A 24,250-nucleotide genomic window follows, 5' to 3' on the forward strand; every position below is an offset into this window, starting at 1 on the left:
TTTCCAATCACATAATTCGGATTTTTTGAAAAAGGCATAGATATTGCTAATGACAGGTCAATATTTAGGATTACCAAGAAAAACTTTTATAAAACCTAAATATTATTTAACACCTTTAAAACACAGGAATTAAAAATAGATTTTGTGTTGAATGAAGAGGGTATAAATCATGGGGTTTTAGAACTGTCAGTGACCCTAGTGACCATCCAGTGTTACCCCTCAATTTACATATGAGAAAGCTAAAGGCTCTAAAGTGATTTTAAAAACTATACATATATATGTCTATAATTCAGTTTATATAGCAAACTCCTAGTGTCTCTGCCTTTTACCAATATAGATCAGCACTTGGTAACTAAGACTCTTAGACAGTTGCCTGGGAGGCCAGAGAGGTCAGTTGTCTTGTCTAAGATCACTTAACTAGTCTGAGAGAAATGGGTCTTGAAAACCAGTTTTTTAAATTCACTTACCATTCTACTTCTCAAGGGCACAGACTACGAGGCAAAGCTAGGATTAAAACATATCCCTACCTACAAATCTAATGTTCTTTTCATGACCTGGCCTGTTTACTCTCTTCCTTATCTCCCCTTAGCCCCAATAGATTATAAACTGCATAGTGAAAGGAACATATTTCTTTATAACCTCATTAGAGTTCATTCTGTTCTCTCTGGGAGCTCAGTGAATGTTGACTGACACTTGCAGAGACCTTCAACTAAGCTGTCAACTCTATGTATGTTCATGGATTTTGGAGAAACTCATGCAAAAAAAAGTGTGGAGTCTTTCTCCCAAGGTGTCATGGTGATTTTATTGTCAAGAGTCAGGAACAGATTGATCCTGGCTTTCCTTTTTCTCACCAGCTACCTCAAAAACTGTTTGTCATTTCTATCCTAAACAATCCAGCAAGTTTGAAAATTTTTCATGCGCTTTTTTCAGAAGTGCAAAGCAATTTATTTGTAAAATATTCATTTAAAAATTTCATTTTTAAAATAGCTCTCCAGCTTATCAAGGTGAATATGTTTTTGTGTATTTTTGTTTTTCAGCTCTCCATGAAATATTTTTGGTGGGAGCAATGACAAGAGACCATTGACATCATTTCTGAAGACTGCCACAAGTCTGATAATTTTCCTTACAACATATAGTCTATCCAATTTCACCACTCAGCCATCTCCTAGGTAACTAGCACTTAGCCAACGAAACAGACTGTCCACAGTGAAAGGAAATTAAAAAAAAAATTAAACTGCAGTGTTTACACTTTTTTGAATACTTGATTTGCTTAAAATATTTTTTGAAGTTACCAGGTTTCAAAAAAGTCTGTTTCACTTCTCTATTGAATTTTGATCTTATCTTCCCCAGCAAATAGATGTCTTTTGTAGTACAGTCAGTGTAAAATCATGAAAATTGTCATCTGTCAAAGATGAAATTTAAATTCCTAAGGGATTACAGTGATTGAGTTTGACCCAAATTCTCATGAATGAGTGGCAAAGCAGATCTAATTCCACAACTTAATTTGGCTAGATTTTGTGGGTGTTCATTTTCTCCTTTCTCTCACTCTTTTTTTTTTAATATCCCTTCCTGTTGGGGGTGTTTTCCGTTTGATGCACTTTATTTCCTTAGTAACTGTTGCATTGTTATGGGAGGGGCTTAATGTCATTCTCAAGTACAGTCTTGAATCAATTTATTTCCTGATTGTTCTTCCCCATCATCATAATGTGAAGAGAATATGTATATGCATTGGCACCTGAGTGACATTTTGGATTTAGAATAAGGGTGCCTGAGGGTGTGGTTCAGGAGTACTCTGACCTGGGGTGAGTTTTTCTTCCTTTTTCTTCCTCCCTTGCCTCTTTTAAGTTGGTTTTCTTCTTCTGAGATATTTAGGCGCAAACATTTAGGGATTATATTTGGAAAACCCCTTCATTTTCTTTGGTAGAGGCACTTAGAAATTGTGTGATCTTAGGTAGGTCACTTTATCTCATTGACCTTCAAATTTCTCACCTATAATGGCTCTCTCCAAGGGTCTTTTGAGCTCTGAATCTTTGATAGTATCATCCTACAAATTATGAAGAGATCTGGGTTCTAATCTCAGCCCTGCTCTTTGCTATTTGGTATTGACCACCTCATTATATCAGGTCTGCAGTTTTCTCATCTGTAAAAAGGGAGTTGACTGAGATGATCTCCAATGTTTCTTCTAGATCTAAAATTCTGTGTTTTTCAGGAATATATTAAAAAAAATGAAGACTCCATTCATTTGAAGCCTACTAATCAATTCAGAAATTATGGAACATGCTAGAAATAGAGTAGCTTGTCATTATTATAGCAACTTTTCAAGCACAGTTAATATCTAATACAATGTGCAGGGTAAAATTGTTTCTTTGCTCAAAAGGTGGAAAATTAATTAATTTTTAAAGTATTTCTTGAATATCTCTTGTGTGTGCAGTCCTTCATTTGGCACAGAAAACAATGAAGGTAGGACTTTAGGAAGCTTACAATCTGTGAAAAAGAAGATATTTCTCTATTGATTAAGTTGTATCTGACTTTGTGACCCTATTTGGAGTTTTATTGGCAAAGATACTGGAGTAGTTTGCCATTTCCTTCTCCAAATCATTTTACAGATGAGGAACTGAAGTGAACAGATTAAGTGACTTACCCAGAGTCTCACAGTCTGAATTTGAACTCATGAAAAGAGTCTTCCTCATTCCTAGCCCAGTATTCTATCCACTGTGCCATCTAATTGTCCTAAAGAAGACACTAAATAGGTAAAGCATATGAAGGAGATAATAGGATGCCATCTATTATTTCTGCTTCCACTTTCAATAGTTTAAGAATAACCATTTTAACTGTTATTCCAATGGAATTTTGTTGATGTTCATCAGTTATGTAATTGTTGGCCAAGTGAATCAATTGAGAGAGTAGAATGATGAAAAGATGAGGCTACTATAATTATGTGAAGCTTTTAGGATCGAAACTTTGGGTGGTCTCAGTTATCTTCCATCTTCCTTTTGATTCTGTGTGGTCTGTGATTTCTACTATATGTTTCTGAGGAAGGGATTTAGAAGAGCAGTGGGTGAGAACAAAACTGTTCAAGAAATAAAAAGAAATTCAAAGCAATGATAGTAATAGAAAAGTTACTGGAGAAAAGACTTAGTCTATGTTAGAACATACAAATTATATGTTGTTTTTATGTTATTACAATTTCAATTCATAGGATTGATTGGGGTCCATTCTATTGCTATGAGCAATAAGTATTCAGAATTTTAGTAAAGGCAGGCTTTTCAGGGTGTTCCAACAATTTTAATCTGGTGGCATACCTTTCTCTCATGGAATAAACAAGTTTGAGAATGAGAGGGCAGATAAATAGTCACAGGAAAGGAAAACAGTAATTTTGTTTCCCTCCCACCACTACCCATACCCACCTACAGATTTCCCATGGCCATGGGAAATGTGAATGATGTGATAGCTGAACTTTTTTAAAGCACAGTAGCACCATAAATAAAGCAAAAACAACACAAAATACCACTCAGACTTGTTTTTCATCTCTGAAACCAGACTCAGAATGGGAGCAAATGAAAATGAATTGATTCATTCAACAAATATTTATTTGAAGCACGAAAAAAGAGTGCTAAATGTATATTCAGAGGACCTATTTTCAAATCATCCTGTTTTAGTCATTTACCTGGATGACTTTAGCCTAGTCCCTCAGTTCCCTCATCTGCAAAATGAGAGATTATACTAGATGCTTTCTAAGATACTATATAAATTAATCTATGATCCGTTATTTACAAAACAATGGGCTAAGTACTATAGAGAATTCAAAGAAGGATAAGTCTCTGTTCTCTGTTACCTAATAGGGAAAATTGGGTAATTCCAATTAAACTATGAGCTAAAATGATTAAATGCAGTACAAACATAATGGTTTAGGAATTCAAAGGAGGGAGAAGAAATTATTTTTGGATGTGGGAAGATTCAGGGAAGACTTCTAAAGTGATTAGCTCAAAGAGATTACAAAATGGGACCAAGGAAAAATTTGGGTCTTAAACAGGTGATTTCCTTTTTCTCCTCTATCTAGTTAGGTGAGTTCAATATGGCAAAACTGAAAAGTAGAATTAGTTACTGTTGTTTTTTTAAACTGTATCTTGACTAAATTAGACTGATTTAAAGACTGAAATTCTCTGGGGTATGGATACAAGATATTTCAGAAGAAAATGTGTCATGTGTTCTTAGCCAGTTTAGAAACATTCATTACATATAAAAGTTGATTTACTAATTAAAATTTTTCTCATCTATTCATTAATCATACTACTAATGATTTCTGCAGTATCTTTTATTCTGTTAGCTTGAGGTACTTCAAAGTGATATATCACATTTTTAAAAATCATCTATACTTCAGATTTTATATTCATCATATGGAGCTTCTCTTAAATTGGTCTGAATTAGAGATGTTTGACTTTTATATGGTCTGTACTTACTTGAATAAGACAAAAAATCATATTGTGTTCCCTGTTGAAAATTGTTCCTTGTGTAGAAAGTACCTTCTTGAAGTGAATATAAAATAACTTACCAATTCTTTTTTAAAAAGTTTTCTTTTCCTTGTTCCACTTGGTGAAAAAGAATAATGTGATTGTAGTTTCTGATTGTTAAAAAATTGACTAGGAGGAAATAATTTTAATGGGGACAAAATTCATCCTTCTCTATCTATGATAATTTAAATTTAATGACCATCATCTATTTTTAAAAATCTGACCTTTTAGTCTTCTCAATCTTTTTTTATTAGTTGCTCTACAATAACTATAGGAGAGAAATATCTGTAAAAAATTTTATACAATGCTTAAAACATATAAAACAATTTAGAGATTAGATTAACTTTTATTATTGATCCTTAATTTAAGATTATATATACAAAAGTATGTTTATATATACATATATATGTAAGTATGTATATATAAAGAGTCTGAGAAATCTTTGCAAGACATCTCTGGTTTCATTTTTCAGATTTTTTTCCCACTGAGTCCTATTGGACTATAGGAGAAAGGGGTTATAGGACTCATTCTTCCAGTTCTGACTCCACTTCAAGTAGCTTGAAGAATATTTATATTATTTTAAACTTCACTGTTTATAAATACTGTTTAGGAACATTGTTGTCTTTGACATTATACTCTTGTTAAACCAAGGTGTCCATTGCTCTTCAACTGAAATTTGGAGAAATGGATCTTTTTTTCTTGTTCCCAGGAATATGAATGAAACCCTGAGCTTCTTTCCACACTTCAAAAGTACTCAGGAAAATTTACCACATTTGCTTTGTTGAAGAGTTTCTTTCAATGTGGATAGTCAATTCATAATAATGTCTTTGGATATTTGGGAAGGTTTCTTGGTCCCAGTGAATCTATTAATTTTCATGTTTGTACAGATCATCAGGAAGCATAATCTCCTTTTTATTTTATTTTTTAATTTCTCAGTGAGCGTGCCTGAGGGGAAAAACAAGCCCAAGAGAAAAGACAAAGCAGAAAGCAATTGAACATCCCAAGTGGCTGCAACCCAGGGAAAGGATGCTGGCTACCGAATGGTTCATTAGAACTACATTTTAGAAAGGGAAACTGTCTCAGCGGGACAACTTCCGTGGCTTCCAGATTCACCATGGCCTTGATTCTTTGGTTGGACGGCTGAAATCACTGTGTGTGTCCAATACTTGCTTTTTGTCTTTGGCCAGTCTCCTTGGTACCATCTGCTCACAGGATCTGGTGGGAATCATATGCTACCAAAAGTTGGAATCCGGAGAGAGATGGACTCCGACAAACTAAAATGGAAGTAACTTGACAGCTTCAATCCCTCCAGTTGCCTCTTGTAAGGACAAGTTAAGAGTGGGAACACAAACGTGTCTGGGAGAGCAGTATGCAGGAAGCTGGTTTTCAGGCCACAAACGCTTTCACAGGTGAGGTTCCTGGACTATGAGTAAGTTGAGAGTTGGTGAACTTTTTATTATGCGCAACTGAAATATGGCAAAAATGAATGTCCCAGCATACATTTCAACCCACGAACCTTAGGAGATATATGAAAGTGAGAGGTATAAGCAAATAGGGTGACTTTGATTTCCCACAAAGTAATAACCATATTTTTGCTTTCACCTCACATGTTATCTTGGGGCCCTGAATTTTGTGATTCTGTACAGAATATCCTTAAGTACATGCTACAGAAATGTGGGTGAGTAAAATCTTCCCTCCCCCAAGTTAATTGCTGGCAAGAAATTTTCCCTTCTCTCATCTTTTTCATCCTTAGTTTATTTTCTCAGTTTTATTAGTGAGCAAATGGGGGAAAATTGGCTGCTCTAGCCTTCCAGTTATAATCATTCTTGTATAAATGAGGTCATTGTTAAAGCTGAACATCACAATTTTATTTTAATTCAGTCCATTTTAATTCCACCCTAGATAACAGTTTTCACATTTTTAGTTACCATTTATTCTGTCTGGTGCTCAGAGCAATGGACTGAGAGACAGAGGAGCTTTTGAATTCAGACCCTGGCTTGGTTTCTGGTTATTTGTATATCTCATATGTCACTTAATTTTCTATACTTCTAGTTCTCTGAGAGAGTTGAAGTGAAGAATTGCTAACAAAATAATAGTAACAAATAAAAAAATTAAAGGAAAGGTTTTTGGTCTGATTCATTAAGAGATACCTATTCTTATAATACTGAGGCATCCTAGATACCAGCTTTCTATTTTGCACAGGGCCAAAACTTAGCTTATTGTTGAACCTCTTCCTGGCCAGATAAGTCTTGGAGTTTAAAATTCTCATGGAGCTATTCCAAAATAAAAATTGTTTTTTAAGGGATGCTAGGAAATATTTCTTCAGAAGCTCCTGAAAAGTCCCCATGTTGACTTCTATCACCCTTCAATAATCAATTTCAGTTGTTCCATTCAGTCAATCACCCAAACAGTTGCCAAGCACTAAAGAACTGGGACTTTAAGAGGCAAAAAAAGTATCCCTACCCTCAATGAGCTCACAATTAATGGGGGGATGCAACATGCATGGGTTTTGTAAAATGACAGCATCTCTAGGGCATGAATTCAGGAGTTCAATGCCATCAACATTATTATTGTTTATTAAATTTATGCTTGTTTAATTTGAATCTTATATCTTTTATGTGCATAGGGTTGTTCAAAGTGCTAACAATGATCACAAGTTGAGAGAGCCATGACTCTGTCCTTGGGAATTGAGATTCTAATGGGAGAAATGATATGTACATTAATAACTACAATATAAAATAATAAATTCAAGGGGTACAAAGCAAGATACTATGTGAGGCCAGGAGTGATAAATAGATATTACTGATGAGGAGAAATCAGAATTGATTTCATAAAGAAAGAGATATTGAGTTGGGTTTTATAATAAAAGCAGTTCAATAGAGAAGGAGGGGAATAATCCAGCCACAGGAGCTATTATGAGTTAGGACTCAGTGGTGAAAAACTCAGGGAAAATTTGAACATAGAGAATTGTCTAGTTAGGCTGGAGTAGATTATGGAGCAAGTCCTAGTTACCAAACCATAACTCTTTTTGGCCACCAAAGTATATATCTACCTGCTTGAACCTGCTCTCTTCACACCCCAGCCCAGAGACTTCCCTGGTATCTATTAACTAAATCATCTATTAATTAAATTTTCTAGACTGAATTCTCCTTTTTTCTGTGCTCCTGTCATAGAGTCATCTCCCTATATTTCTACCTTCTAATCGTTCATGATATTCCTTTTGGATATCATTTTTTTTGCTATAAGCCTCCCTTTTCATTCTTTGCACACACACTGAGGTTTTTTTTAAGTGTGTGTGTGAATATATATGTACATATATATATATATATATATATTATATTTAAACAACTCATCTCCATATCCGAAATCCAGCACCATCAGCTCAACTGAGCCCCTTGGAGTTCAGAAACACATGTTCAGTTCTCATTGTCTTCTTCAGCTAACATTAGCATAAATATTAGCAAATCTAAAATCCAATTACATTTTTATTACACTGGCCCCAGCTAGATTAGGGTTACTTTCAAGTCATATGTGATCTGGGGATTAGGAGGATGTTTTCTTTTTTTACTTCATGGATCTTGAAACTATTACTTGCCCTATTTACTTTAAACTGCTTGTAATGGCTTGCACATAGTAGGCATAATAGGTATTTGTTGAGTATTTAATGGAGAGCTTTACCTCATACTTGACCCTTACAAATCTATGGTGTTGGTTTCTTGAAGAAGGTATGTATCCAGATTATTTTATTCAACATAAGTAGTAGTCTTGCCTCAAATATTCATATATTAATATGCATATATTTGAGAGAGAGAGAGAGAGAGAGAGAGAGAGAGAGAGAGAGAGAGAGAGAGAGAGAGAGAGATTGAGACTAGGGGAAGAAAAAAAGGAAATAGAGGAAGAAATAAAAGGATAAAGGTAGGAGAGAAAGGGAGAGTTGGAAAGAGACAGAGACAGAAAAACAGAGAGAGAGAGAGGCAGAGACACTATTTTATTGTAATCTTGTAAATAAGTGCAAAAATTTATCATCTCACCAAAAAAAAGTTTTTGGCTTTCAACTATCCTTTAAGAAAATAGCTGGGAAGTAAAATAAAGGAAACTCCATTATTTCACAGTTGGATAACATTGTTATTCTCTTTAAGTGTGTGTTTTTTGGCAGGGATGACTTTTTTTTTCCCTTTGATACCTTTTTTCTTTCTTTCTTTTCTCCACCTCTTTAGTTTTTAAGAGTTATATTAGCTATTTTTTAAGATGAAAATACTGCATTTCCCTGCTTCAAGACTCCAGTGTGATGGCAACTGGTTTTTAGGAACATTTTTCTTATAGAAGGGGAAGGAATAAGAGGTTGATGCACATCACCATGAGAGATTTATTATTCTTTTCTTGCCTTTGACTTTGACCTTTATTTTTCCTGAGGGAGCAAGGGATGCTTATGTTCTAGTTTCTGGTATTAGAGATACACTCTACTATTATGGACAAATTGAAGGGAATAAAAGCCTTTTTGATACAAAATAGCAGAGGATATTTACTCATTTGAATGGATAATTAATCTTGAAACAAGAAGACCTGGGTATAAATCCTTCCCTGATAAATATTTGCTCTATGACCCTGGGCAGATCACTTAACTTCTTATTGTTCTAGATTACTTTCTAAGACTGTAAGTTACAAAGAGAGTGCCAACCTGAATTGGTAGAGGGATTCATCACCTATCATCCATATTTAGTCAGTTCCCTACAACATGGAAATCACAGATGTAATCCCTAATCTGTTGGAATATAAAACAGGATGAAGCACAATGACTGAACCTTAAAAGTGTGATTAATTTGTTCATGGAGAGGTAGCTTGGAATTGTGTAAAGAGAACCGGATTGCAGATGGAAAAATTGGATCTTAGGTGACACTTCTGACATTTATTAACTATGTGATTTTATCTCAGAGTCTTGATTTTCTCATCTATCTAAAGGGAATAATAATATTATTTGTATTACCTACCTGTAGATTTATAAGAAAGTCTTTTCAATATGTTTAACATAATTGAACATGAATAACTTATAATAGATTACTTGCTGTCTTGGAGAGGGGGGAGGAAGAAAAATGTAGAAGTCAAAATCTTACAAAAGATGAATGTTAAAAATGATCTTTACATGTAATAGGAAAAAATAAAATACACAAAAAAGAAAGTTATCAAAATTGTAGGATGCTAAGGTCAACTATTGTTATGACTATCATTAAAAGAAGTGGCTTATTTTATGTTTTAGTTTTCTTACTTTCCTACACATGAATATGAAATCAGTTTCCACTTAAGTGCGATTATATTTGATTTGAAAAATTGGGTTGCATTCTCTTATATCAGCTGAGTGGTCAATAAAGGCAGCTCAGAATACATTGAGTCACTGAGGGAAGACAACTGAGTTTTAAAAATTTGCTCTTGCTCATAAATGAACAGACTGTATTTAGTTACTCAAAAAGCCTCACAGAATGAGTGATCCAAAATACTGACTTCAGGTATTAGGGTGATTTTTTTCTTCCATACATAGCCATGAAACCAGGCTGTTTCTTATAGGGTGATTTAGAAATTATTTTAATCTGATAAGTACTCTCTTGAAACTAGAGAGGTTTGTCAGTGACCAGTTTAAGTATGGCATATACATAATGGATAGAGTATCTTCCATTATTCATTTGTGAAACAGAATAAATAGTATTTACCTGAACTATGGAGTGTTATGACAATCAACCAACATGATGATGATGTTTGCCCTTTGTTCTCAAAAAAGATCATGATATCAGAGAGGTTATGTCATGACAAGCATATGAATTGGATTTGAGTGAGAGGGTATTTTGCCAACCTCACTTTCTCATCCAGAGCCATCTGGGTCCAGTGGCCATATCCTGGATATGAAGCAATCAGAATTAAATTACTTGCCTAAAGTTACACAGCTAGTTAGTAGTAAGTGTCTGAGCCTGGATTTGAACTCCCATCCTCCTGACTCCAAAACCAGTACTCTATCCATTGTACCACTTAACTACTCCAACCAACCAACAAATATTTATTTAAAGTATGGGCAGCCAGATGCAGTAGATAGTGTGCTAGGCCTGAAGTCAGAAAGACTCATCTTCCTGAATTCAAATCTAACTTCAAACACTTACTAGTCATATAACCCTGGGTAAGTCACTTAATCCAATTTGTCTCAGTTTTGTCATCTGTAAAATGAACTGGAGAAGGAATTGGCAAACACTCTAGTATCTTTGCCAAGAAACCCCAAAGGGGTCACAGAGATAGATATGACTGAAATGACTCAAAAAAATATAAAACATTGTTAGGCACTGTTCTTATCTCCCTGTCCTCAAGGATAGTATATTCTGGGGCGGCTAGGTGGTGCAGTGAATAGAGCACTGGCCTTGGAGTCAGGAGTACCTGGGTTCAAATCTGACCTCAGACACTTGATAATTACCTAGCCATGTGGCCTTGGGCAAGCCACTTAACCCCATTGCCTTGAAAAATCTTAAAAAAAAGGATAGTATATTCCATTAGATGATACAACATTAAATTCATTATATTTATTATATTACATTATCCATCACATTAATTCATTACATATAAAATGTATATATAATATATAAATATTGAATATATGTATAAGATATAATAATAATGTTTATATGATGCTGACCATGTGCCAAACACTGGGCTAAGTAAATAATTTCTAGTGATCTCATTTGATATATGAAATAGATGAAAAGTACTCTCAGAAAGGAAGACAGCGTATTTGTTGATACCTTTACATTAATGCTATTGAAAAAGCTACCTGAGTATAGAGGACGCTGATGGTGGTGGCTGGTAATCTTATGCTGGGCATGTAGAAACTGCTAAGTTCACAGGTCCTTGCTTTGAAGCTATCAGCCTGCTTGCCTGCCTGTAGTTCATTTCGGTTTTTCTGGAGATGAATGGACTTCCATAAGATAAGCTGCCTCTGTTGTAAAAACAAACCCCAGGTGACTCAGGGCAGAGGGAAATGGGAACCCTTCCAGGGTGAATCACTCAGTTTTTTGTCCAAAGTGTTGCAATACTGATAAAGATTTCATCTAGATACACTTTATGTATTCTCAGGTAACTCTGAAAGAAACATGTCTTGGTAGTCACTGTATGAATTATGGATGACACTGATTTGAAATTCTCCTCCTCACCAGTATGTCAACATAAACTTCTATACTCTTGTTCTTTTGGTCACTTTATTAATGGTGTTAGCATATTAACTTAAATAATTACTGAAGTAAACCAAACTGTGGAACACATGCCAAGTCTGATGATTGCTGTTGTTGAACTAGACTCTTAGGGGATTTAAAACTCCTCTACTAATGGAAATCAACATTTTCCTTGCAACTTATTCATAAAGAAATTTTTGGAGAGGTTAAGTAATTTTTCCAGTGTTACACTAAGTTTCTTTAAGAGATAAAACTTGAACCCAGATTTTTTTAACTCCAAGGCTAGCTTTTAAATAATACCACAGTGCTTCTCTCGAAGTCTTTTCTCTTATGTAGCTGAATCTAATTTTTACATAAGCCTTATGAGAGGCCATTTACACAGCCAAGTGGTGAAATAGAGATAGTGCTAGACTTGAAGTTAGGAAGTCCTTCAAATTCAGCTTCAGATATATACTAGCTGTGTGAGCCTAAGCAAGTCACTTAATTTCTATTTGCCTCAATTTTCTCAACTGTAAATTGAGAATAATAACAGCCCTTTACTCACAGGCTTGCTGTGAGGATCAAATGATATATTTATAAAATACTGTTAGGTATATAATTATCGTCGGTGTCGTTATTATCATTGCTATTGTTGTTGTAGAGCCCAACTCATCCAATTTATCATCTTGTGTGATTCTTGTCAGTGTTCTCTAAGTTTATTGTAAGATGTCCAGTCTTCTTACTTTTCCCTCTGATACAAGAGAATCAGTAGAACATTGTTTCTTCACTTGTCTTCCCTTTACTTTAACCACATGATCTACTTATCTCTTTTTCCTCTACTATAGTTCTTTGATGATTTCCTGAAGCTTTTCTTTAGAGTTTCTCATTTCTAAATAAATTAAGATTATTCAGCCTAGAGAAGAAAAGGGTAAAACCTGATTCAATAATTACCTTTAAATATATGACAGTCTATAACATGGATCATGATGATCTCTTTTCTTTTTTAATAATGACAAAAGAAAGATGAGATAGTTTTTATGATAGGTAAGATTTATCTTAGATAAAAGGAAAAGCCCTGTGACTTGATGCAATACATATCAGTTCTCCTTGCCACCATGGAGATCTGCAGGATCAGAATAGATACCTGAATGCTCAAAAAGTTTATCTTTGTTAGAGTGGAAAATGTATCATTTTGTAGATATTGGAAATTTTATCTAGAAATAATGTATGTGATTGGCTTGTACTTGAGGACTTTTTTTGCTTGATTTATGTCAATCTAGTCCAACAAACTTTTGTCAAGTCTCTACTCTGTACAAAATATAGTAGTAAGTATGAATAAAATCCAAAAACCCAACAACCCATACACACAACAAAGCAGTCTTTGACTTTGAGGGACTTATTTGACTTACACTGTTGTGGCAAAACCTTTGAGAACTACCAGCCAATCAATAAACATTTGCTAAGTACCAACTACTATATGCCAAACATTGTGATACAAAGGAAATAGAAGACCAGTTCTGCCCTCAAAGAGTTCACAGTCTAATAACTGGGGATTTTCTTCTATGCTATCTTCTTCTTCATGCTAAGAAGTAACACAATAAGATGTGAACATATTTAAAAACTTTATTTTGAGAAGAGCTCCATAGACTTTTGCACACTGCTAAAGGGGTCCCATGACTCAGAAAAGGTTAAGAACACCTGACCTTGTCAAACTGAAGCCTAGACTAGTCTTAATTCAAATTAGCAGAAACTGCCTTGGAAAGGCAACTAGTGTAAGGATTGTTTGTCTTACCGATTTGGAAGCAATTGCAGTGATATTTAGTTCCCCATTGCTTCATGAGGGAAATTAGTTTGAGTCTTAAATTAGGCTGTTAGATAAGTGAAAGTTTTAGTAAAAAATAATAATAAAACACAGAGAATATTGATAAGTTCAACAAGATCAATCAACAAATATTTATTAGGCACATTATTATGTGACAGGCATTGCATGAGGCACTAGGGAGACAAGGACAAAGAAAGAAATAATTCTGACTCACAAGGAGATATATTCTAGTGGGGGTAAAGTAAGTACATCTACCAATATATTCAGAATAAATATAAAGTTAATAACTATAGATTTAAACAAAGTAGTTAAGTACAAGGTAGGTCTAAAAGGAAGAATACTAACATTTGGGTAGATCAGGAAAGACCACGCAGAAGGATGGTGCTTTGAGCTATATATTAAAAGAACAGAGGTACTCTGTGAAGCAGAGGTAGTGGTGTGGAATAATGTCCAGTAAAGCTGGGAAGATATATTGGGGATAGGTTGTGAAGGACTTTAAAAATGGAGCAGAAGAGTTTCTGTTTGATCCTAGAGGCATTAGGAAACAATTGGGAGAGGGGGGAGAGGGAGAGGGAGAGGAGAGACTATTATAGAGTAAGGACTCCACAAGATCTCTATCTTTCTATCTAAGTCTCAGATCGATGGTGATATATCTTGATTGCCATGTAGATTATGACCTTTGTTCTTAGTCGAAACAGTCTGGGCATCTAGTTACCGATGTACCTGCATATTTTAAGTCAGAATATAAAAATACAAAGCCAAAACCCAAAATGCAAATAAATTAGTTTAACATAGGGTAGATTTTTTGAAATTATTTTAAAGTTTTACCCTGAAAATATATGGCAATGTCAACTTTTTGTGAGCTTTCTTATCCCTATATTTATTTCTGACTTGCTCTTTTAATGAATTTAATTATTTGTAGAGTACTTAAGGTCCAGAAGGCAGTGTGGTACAATGGAACAGAGTTCTAGAAATGGAATCACATGACATGGGTTTGAATCCCAATTCTGCTACTTACTGCCTTAATGATCTTGGGCAAGACATTTCTTTTTTAGGCTTTTGCAAGGCAAATGGGGTTAAGTGGTTTGCCCAAGGCCACACAGCTAGGCAATTATTAAGTGTCTGAGACCAGATTTGAACCCAGGTACTCCTGACTCCAAGGCTGGTGCTTTATCCACTATGCCACCTAGCCGCCCAGCAAGACATTTAATATACTCATTCTTCAAATAAGGGGGTTCAACTAGATGACCTCTAAAAATCCATATCAGATATAACTGCATCATGTATGTACTTAGAGGAAGAGAGGAGGTAAGACATTTGTTTCAGATAATAATAATCCAATGCATTAAATTATGAAGATAAAGCTATGTTTCTCTTGTTGGGCCCTCCACTCTGTATTTTATATTTGTATATATATATATATATATATATATATATATATGTATATATATATATGTATATATAGCCTAAAGCTATAGGGGTCATACAGAATAAAGGATATCATAAATATAAATAAACTTCCCTGCTCCATATTGTACTTCAGAAAGTCACTTTAACTGCTTACTGGTTTCCAAGCAGACATTAGATCTATACTGCATTTACTGAATATACAAGTTATCCCTTCCACATTGCAACTTTCTCTATTGTGATATATTGATATATTTTTATATATTTCAGGTGGGCACAAGAAATTAAGTGGGAATGTTTTTTGGAGTTTTGCTGAAGCCATATACCCAGAGCCTATGACCAAATACTTAACCCAAATTTTATAATAAAACTCCATAAATACCCTATAAAAGAAAAAGGAAAAAAATCAGATTTCTGAAGTCTGGGAGAGAGGGAGGGCCAAAAAAATTGTACATGGATTTTCCATGTTTCTAACACTTGAATGTGGAAGTGATAACTGTAGGTGGTTTAGTTGCTTATCTAGTTCTTATGGAAACCAGTTCCTTGTTTTACATATTGGAGTTCAAGAAGATCAGCCTCCTCTAATTGTGCTAATGTAAAGGAAACTTTGCCTACCTTTAATATCTTCTCCTGAGGATTTCAAAAGTGTTTCCTATGTATGTTCTATTGACTATCAGTTCTTGAAGATAGGCAGTGTTACCCCTCAGTTCCAGAGTAGGGAAAGATTTCAACTTGTTTGATTCCATATTAATAATAATAATTAACTTAAATATTATGTAGTGTTTATTATATACTCAGGTACTATGCTGAATGCTTTACAATTATTATTTCAGTTGGTCTTTACAACAACTCTGGAAGGTACTTACAATTATTATCCTCATTTTAAAAGGATGAAACAGGCAAACAGAGGTTAAGTGACTTGCCCAGGGTCATCTAGCTAGTAAATAATTGAGGTTCTATGTGAACTCAAGTCTTACTGATTTCAGGCCCAGTGCTCTATCCACTGCACCATCTAGTACAGAATTTTTACTTAAATTATGAATACTTGTTGGTAAAATCATTTGGTATTCTATTATATTTTCCTTCCTAACCATTGCATCTTGGAATCTTTTACATTTGACTATGAGTGAATTCTGGTAGGATTCATCTTAAGAAGAAATTTAACACAGTTGTTAGAGTTAGTCTTATCAAGTTATAGTAATTGTAATAACCATAGTCCCAGAGAACAGTCGATAAAGCCTGTGTTCATCATTCCATCAAAGAGGTAGGGAAGACAAGGAAAGAGTGTTGCATACATCATGAGACATGGTTCACTAGAATAGTTGTTTTTGCTTTACTGTTTTCCTTTCAAGGGAGAATTTAGCACAGGGGTGGGATATGGTGACTACATCCAGAAATTGTTGTGATGTATAAACAAAATATTTCACTAAAACTTACTTAAAACAATGAAGAATAGTTAGGATAGCAAATTTGAGGGAACTTTTAATTCAATATAAACATTAACTATAAATAACTTTCAGCCCTAACATAATCATAAATATATTCCTGAAAAAAGAATGGAATTATGTATTGAAATTCACTCACTGTTATAGTTCATTTTGGCAGAACATTCTGTGACCTAGCAGTTGTCTATACCAGTTGTAAAGACATAAAGAAGGGGCACGGGAAAAAGAGTGGGAATCTTAGCAAACTTCCAGAACTGTTAAGAATAGAGATACCTTGCTTTAAGAGAGACTAGTTGGTAAGAAATAGGAGGAAGGAGAGCTACAGTTTATCAGAGAAGGAAGATCATAAAGGAAAATATCTCTTATCTCTTTAAAGTCCTTGGATAAGAAGAGTAAAGTCATCTTTCTCATAAAGATATGGTCTCCTAGCCAAATATCCAGAAGAGAGAAGTAATGAGCCTTCTGTGGTCACTATGGCAGAAAGATAAGGCAATTTCCCATGCAGATCTTCCCTATTCTTTCCACTGTTTTGTTAAAATTTAATGCAATGGGGTTAAGTGGCTTTCCCAAGGTCACATAGCCAGGCAATTATTAAGTGTCTGAAGGCAAATTTGAACTCCATGGGCCAGTGCTCTATCCACTGCACCACCTAGCTGCCCCCCTTTCTGCTATTTCTAATCAAGTCTAATAAAGTTATAGAATCAAAGAATCTTTGAGTTGGAAGACAATCAACATGAATCAATCAATTACTTTGTCAAGCCCTGGAATACAAAGGAAAACCAAACCAAAACAAAACTGGCCTCTACTCACAAGGAACTTACATTCTAAAAGGGAACCCATGTAGATGAAAGAAAGATACATGGTAAGTTGTTGGATAACACCATTATGGGGGGGAGGAATTCAGGGATTTTCCAAGAAGGAGGTGAGGAGGGTAAGCATATCATGAATGCAGGATCATCAGTATAAGGACAGAGATGGGAGATTGAATGTTGTATATGAGGAATAGCAAGGTGGCCACGATGGCTAGACTATTAGTGCATGGAGGGGAATAAAGAGGAAAAGAGGAGGAAAAATAGGAAGGGGGCAGTTTGTGAAGGGCTTTAAGCAACTAACAAAAAAGTTTATATTTGATTTATATTTGGAGTTTATTAAGGGATGATGATAAGATGTGAGCTTAAGGAAGATCTCTTTGACAGATAAGTAGAAGAAAGACTAGCCTGAGGAGAGACTTGAGGCAGACAGATTATCCATTCTAATATGAATAGGAATCTTCACTATAATGCCAGTGAGAGGTGGGAATCATGTAAACCACTCTTTGAAAACCTCTAGAGAGGAGTAAGCTATGATCTCCTGAGGAATATCATTCTACTGATTTCACTCAACAGCTTTCACCTCTAAAAAGCTTTTCCCTTTCATTAAATTGACCTCTCTGTAACTTCACTCATTTTGCATGAGTCTGACAGAAGTTCCCCTTCTCTTTTAGAGGATCTCCATTACCTGTTCCCTCAGGTTCTCTGGAAATTGTGAACCAAACTACCACATTTTGCTTTGTGACTTCAGCCATGAGATCTTGAGGTGGTTGCTCCTTTAAGAGCAGATGAGTTTGAAATGGAAAGGTTATTAACAGAAAGTTGCCCTATGTGACCCAATTACATGACTCCTAGAATACTCCCCCTTTCCCAGGTTTGTTATTTTGGCAATAGAAAGCTGATACTTACCTGTATAATCAGTGAGGCTATATGCCACATTAGCATTTTGTGTGAGAAAATGGATAAATAAGCACACAGACTTTCCTACATCCAAGCCACTATGACAGAACCTGCCATCCATGTCTCTTTAGCATACTGGTCACCAAGTGAGAATATAAGGTAAGTTTTTATTTATTAAAAAGCCCTGAGTGTAGAATAGAAGCATGGAGGTTTTTTTTAATTCTTCATAGGAGTGGTGCCAGAGGCAGCATGGTTTAGAGAACTGGCCTTGAGGTAGAAAGACTTGAATTCAGGCCCTAATTCTGATATGTATCAGTTTTGTGACCATGGACAAAAGAATAAAGTGCTATGTTATGTGTTTTATGTAGCTTCTATATTGTTTTCACTATTAGATTAAGAGCTCCTTGAAAGCAGGAACTGGTCATTTACTTTTCTTTGGATCTCAAACATTTTTTAAGGTTTTTTTTTTTTTTTTTTTTTGCAAGGCAATGGGGTTAAGTGGCTTGCCCAAGGCTACACAGCTAGGTAATTATTAAGTGTCTGAGACCGGATTTGAACCCAGGTACTCCTGACTCCAGGGCCAGTGCTTTATCCACTGCGCCACCTAGCCGCCCCCTATCTCAAACATTTAACACAGTGCCTGATGCACAGTAATAAATGTTTATTATTACTTTAATAAATGTTTATTGACTATGCCTGAAACATAGTACTCTTTGTGCTTCAGGGATTCTTATGCTATGTATAAATTACAGAGCAAGTGCAAGAGCAAGTGGGCAGATGGGGTTGGAAGAAGGCTTATCCTTCACTGGGAGTTTTCTATCTTAATGAAATCAAATGTCTTTTCTCCCCATCCTACCTAATCACCCATTAATCCCTGGCTAGTTCCTAGTTGGGAAATGGGAAACAAGCTCTCTTTACATTTCTTACTTGTCTCTTCTCTCCCATGCTGTGGCTACCTGGACAGTTAGCATATTTTAAGGGTATTGCTCTTTAACTGTAACTTGTTAAGGAAAAAAAAATCTTTGTGACATAAATGATTGTTAAATTTATCTAATTCACATATTTATCTGTTTTCAGGAGTAATATTTATCCCTGATGTTTCATTTCCTCTCATGTAGCTCTCTGTTTCTACTGACCATAATGTAACATTAGTTTGGGGCCTAAGTAGGAAGTATGTAGAAAGTCCCTTGCTCTCAAAAATTTTTGGTATTCTTTTAGGGACTTGTGTGCCTATTACTTAAGTCTCCAAATTATCAATCAGTAGCAAATATTTTTAAGTATGTAATCATGTACCAGGGGATGGAGATACAAAGATAAAAATGATAAGGAGGAGGACCCAAAGAAGCATATGCAAAATATATACAAAATGTACAGGGTAGAATAAGGCAGAAGGGACTAGAGTGGAGGATGGATTGGGAAGGGATCAGGAAAAGCTTCATGGACAAGATTGTGCTTGAGCTGAGTCATGAAGCAAAGAAGGAATTCTAAGAGACAGAGGTGAGCAAGGTGTGTCAAGATACAAAGTTATAGCCAGATTATAGATGTCTTTAAATGCCCCTGAAGAGAAATTTTTTTTTAATTCTATAGGTAGTAGTAGACTACTGGAGTTCCTTGGGCAGGATAATAGCATTATCAAATACATATTTAAGGAGAATTACCTTAATAGCTGATTGGAAAATGGATCTTAGTGGAGATACTTGAGGTAGAGAAATCAATTTGGAATCTGTTTAGTCAATCAGTGAATAACCATCTGTTAAAATAATAATAAACATTTATTACTATGTTTCAGGAATAGTCAATAAACATTTATTAAAATAATAATAAACATTTATTACTATGCATCAGACATTGTGTTGTTTGAGATACAAGGAAAAGTAAAAGTTCCTGCTTTCAAGGAGCTCTCAATTTAATGGTGAAAACAACACAGTAGGCTATTCTATACAAGATCAACTAGAAATATTCCATAGAGGAAAGGTACTAGAATTAAGAAACACCATATAGAATATGTTCTTTTATTAGGAACTCAAAGGAAGCCAGGAGGCAGAGATGAGGAAGGAGAGCATTTCAGGAATAGGGGACAGCCAGTGAAAATGCCATGGAATTTCTTGTCTGTAGAGTAGTAGGGAGGTCAGTGTCTTTGAATCCTGGACTGAGTGGATAAGGTTGAGGAGTAAGAAATCTATTGCAGTAATTAAGGTTAAGAGTGGTGTGGGTTGAACCAAGGTGAATTGAGAGATGCAAGAATTGTAATAGATTTAGAAATAATAAGATTTGGTATGGGCTGAAGGGAAGAGAGGAATGTTGAGGTGGAACTTGGAGAATGGATGTTGGTCCCCATCAGAAATAGGGTCTAGAATCTGACCTTTATTTATGAAGAAACTTTGACCTAGATTTCTGACAGTTACTTATACCCATTGCTTGGACTCCCCCAATTTTTTTTCAGTTTTCTGAGCTATATTGCCCTGCACCCTGGACTTCCTCCCTGCTTAGACCTATGATATCTACCTGATTAAGCTGATTTTCCTGAATTAAATCTTTTGCTTGATTAGAATTTTGATATCTCTCAGATTCTTTCTTCCTTATCTGGTCTAAAGTCACTTTGTTCACTGGTCAGCTTTATGCAAGTTAACTAGTAGTTCACCTCCTGATCTTGGCCTTCTCAGTTCTGGTTTTTACTTGCTACTTGTGTTTTGGCATGACGGCTATATTTGGTTTTTTTAAAGTAAAGTCCACCTGTTCATATTAGATCAATTTTCCCTTAACCCAGTCGTGAATAGAGGTGATATGCTGGCATAATGCTGATTATCTTAAGGAAATTAAAAAAAATAGTTCCAGTCTTTTTTATTGGCCTCTTTCTTGCCAATTTATAAACATTTCCAGAGACTTCTCATCTGAAAAGAACTCTGAAGCATGTTATGGTTTATAAAGAGAATGTGTACTGCAGTTCTATGCTTAAGAAAACATACCCTGTAAGAACATTCTTTGTTGGGATAAAATCATAGCTCCATGTACAGTTGCCAATTTAAAAAATGTATCAACTTATAGCTCTGTTTACTTTCTCTTTAATTCTAAGAACAGTTAGATCACATATGAATTCACTTTGTTATATGTGATGGCCTCTTCCAAGGCTGTTGGGAACTATACAAGCATGGGAAGTGTTGAAGCCATTAATATTTCTCTCCCATTCCCCCCCCCCCTTTTTTGAATGTTTTTGACCTTGACTTGTTTTTCTGTGGTTTTCTGATCAATTTAATTTCAAAACCCCCATATTTCACAGGATCTGGTTTATGTGTGCATTTGTTTGCTTTAAAAAATGATAGTGTGGGCACAACAGATTTCTTTTTAGAATAGTATAGTTAGATTTTCCTTACATCTTTTGCTAATTCAGTTGATCCCACAGCAAACAGTTATCATAATGGAGATTTTGTCCAACTCAACCAGATTTCAATGTTACCTGGGTTTTTTTAGTATTGGTGTTTAAAACGGCCTCTGCTAATAGAACCTGAAATAAATAAAAATAGGTGAGGCTAACTGGTTATTTCTGGTTGGGCCTATGCTAATCCATTTATTAGTAAATATTTTTAGAGTACCTATCATGTGTCATACAATGATTAATCTGGACATAAACAAAAAAAAGGAAACAGTCTCCTCTTAAGGAGTTTACATTCTACCAAGAGGGCTACATTTATATGTTTATATGTGTGTATACATGCAAAATCTATTAAAATAACATATTTTTGAGGAAGGCATTAGAAGCTGAAAAGATAGCTAGATGATGCAGTGGATAGAGTGCTGAGCCTTTAGTGAGGAAGATTTAGCTTCCTAATTTCAAATCTGCCCTCAGATACTTACTAGCTGTGTGACCCAGCTGGACAATATTTAACCCTATTTGCCTCAGTTTCTTCTCTCTAAATGAGCTGGAGAAGATGATGAAGCATTCCAGTATCTTTGCCAAAAACATCTCAAATGGGATTACAGAAAGTCAGTAGTGACTGAAATACCTGAACAACAAAAACTAGAATCTGAGGATATCAAGACATAAAGAGGGTGTATGAAGGAATTTTAAATGAGGAAGGAACATATTTTAAGTATGGGGTACAGCCATCTCAGAGCATGGAGATGAGAGATGGAGATGTCCTATGAGAGAAACAGCAAAGAGACCAATTTGGCCTCAGCATAGACTGCAAAGAGAGAGTAATTGGATTGGAAAAGTAGGTAGACATCCAGGTTAAGAGAGGCTTTAAAACCCCTTTATCTTGAATTGGATTTTCAGATATAGAGCTCCATTTTTTCACTTCATCTTGGAGTCATCATGTCCTAGTGAATTATTCATTATAGCTAGATTCACAAGAGACTGGTATATACACAATATAATGTGATTGATAATGAAAATGGAGAGTGTGCTCCATTGAAATCACATGTACTTACGCTATAGCTTACCATGTTATTCCATAAGAATATTTGAATGTATTAATTAATGAATAAAATATTTATGTGCTTACCATATAAAAAACTATGACAAATGCTGCTGATAGAAATAGAAAAGGCAGTACCTGTTTTCAAGGGGCTCACATTCTAAGGGAGAGATGATGCTTATGAAAAATTTCAGCTACAAGATGTCAGTAAAGGTCCCTTGACCCTTGGGGTACAGAGAGACATTCCTTTAATATTAATTAAACAATGAATCTTTTATGATGATATTTTGCAACCTGTGGTAAATTGATATTTTGGAGAAAGATATGATTTTACTATGGCTACAATGAAAATACATGAGCTATTAAGTTAGATCTTGTTGGAAAAGGAGTTGTATTATTGAATAAAAAAAGTTGAAATCTGAAGTAAAACACTGTGGGAAAAGATGTTCAAGGTGAAAAGAGTACTAGAGGAGACAGAGAAAATGAGCTTAAATTCTAGCTTTATTTATCCTTGGTGTGACTTTGATCAAGTCATGTAACCTCTGTGGCTTAACTTCTCATTTTACTCATCTGTAAAATAAGGGCATTAGACTAGAAGGCCTCAAAGCTCTATATTTATAATCTGAGGAATCCAGTTGATCTTGGAGAACTAAATCTTTTGTTTTCTCCCTCTTCTCTTTCCCTTACAATATTTGATCTGTTTAACCTAAAAAAAATTGTAATATATTCACTTGAATATAGGGATCTACTCTCTATTGCATAAAATAAGAAATCTGGCTGAGAAACATGCAAATACTTGCCAACAATAAGAGGAATAGAAAAGAGAGTTGTTTTGGTTGAAACTATAAAGAAAAATTGAGATCTATAATTACAGCAATGGTTGCTCCAAGAAATGGGAGAAACCGACAAATAAATAACATGGATTCAAAAGTATTTCTCTTGGTGGAATGTAGTTTTCTTGCCAAAGAATGATTGTTTTTAGAGGTCATTATATGCTTTTTTATGTGGTATAGATTGTAAACTAACTAGAGACGCCACAAACATAACTATGAATGATCTGCCTTTTGGTGTGTTTTGGAAGAAGCAAAAGAGGTGATTCAGATGTAAGCTGAGGCTGGTATTCACTACAGTTTTTCTTGGCAATTTCTGTAAATTCTTCTTAAATTTACATTCCTAAAAAGAGATGGCTATCTAATTATACTATTGCATATTGTCTTCTTTCCTTCTTTCATGTTAAATATGATAGGCTTGTTATTAATGATTATGTCATTTGGATTTATTTTGGAGTTAGGATTTGTCCAGTTGATTCATCCATCTTCCTTTTTTTCCCTCTTCATTGACAATTTTTCCCTAATTGAAAAGCCTAGATAATCACTATATGAATGAAAAATATATATATATATATATATTGATATTTAAAAAGGAATCTTTGGTGTTTACCTTGATTATATACCCTTCTATATCCCTTTTCCAATACCTTCTAGAACCATCTTATATAATGAAGCATTTTTTAAAGGGAAAAAGGGTAAAAAAAATGATCAAAACCAGTCAATATATTGAAAAAAAATTGACACTATATTCAGTGTTCCACATCCATGAAACTATTCCACAAGTACAACTACAACAACTACTACTAGTACTACTACTACTATTGCTGCTACCATATACAGACTACTACTACTACTACTACTACTACTACTACTACTACTACTACTACTACTACACACACACACACACACACACACACACACACACACACACAC

General features: G+C 34.9%; 1 protein-coding gene across 9 annotated transcripts in view; it reads left to right on the forward strand.

The window, feature by feature from the left end:
• The window catches only part of LDLRAD4 (low density lipoprotein receptor class A domain containing 4), a 582,973-nt gene that overhangs the window by 222,351 nt on the left and 336,372 nt on the right, over nt 1-24,250 (forward strand). For 6 of the 9 annotated variants that reach the window (XM_074207775.1, XM_074207782.1, XM_074207777.1 and 3 more), the window contains one exon: nt 5,448-5,920. In XM_074207775.1, the coding sequence (XP_074063876.1) occupies nt 5,881-5,920 (40 nt within the window). In that variant the 5' untranslated portion in view covers nt 5,448-5,880. Of the gene's footprint in view, nt 1-1,037; nt 1,170-1,203; nt 1,803-5,447; nt 5,921-24,250 lie in introns of those variants that run through there. The other 3 variants (XM_074207776.1, XM_074207779.1, XM_074207780.1) reach the window with 2 other exon arrangements.

Source organism: Macrotis lagotis, chromosome X (genome assembly GCF_037893015.1).
Source record: "Macrotis lagotis isolate mMagLag1 chromosome X, bilby.v1.9.chrom.fasta, whole genome shotgun sequence".
In the NCBI taxonomy this organism is placed as follows: Eukaryota; Metazoa; Chordata; class Mammalia; order Peramelemorphia; family Peramelidae; genus Macrotis; species Macrotis lagotis.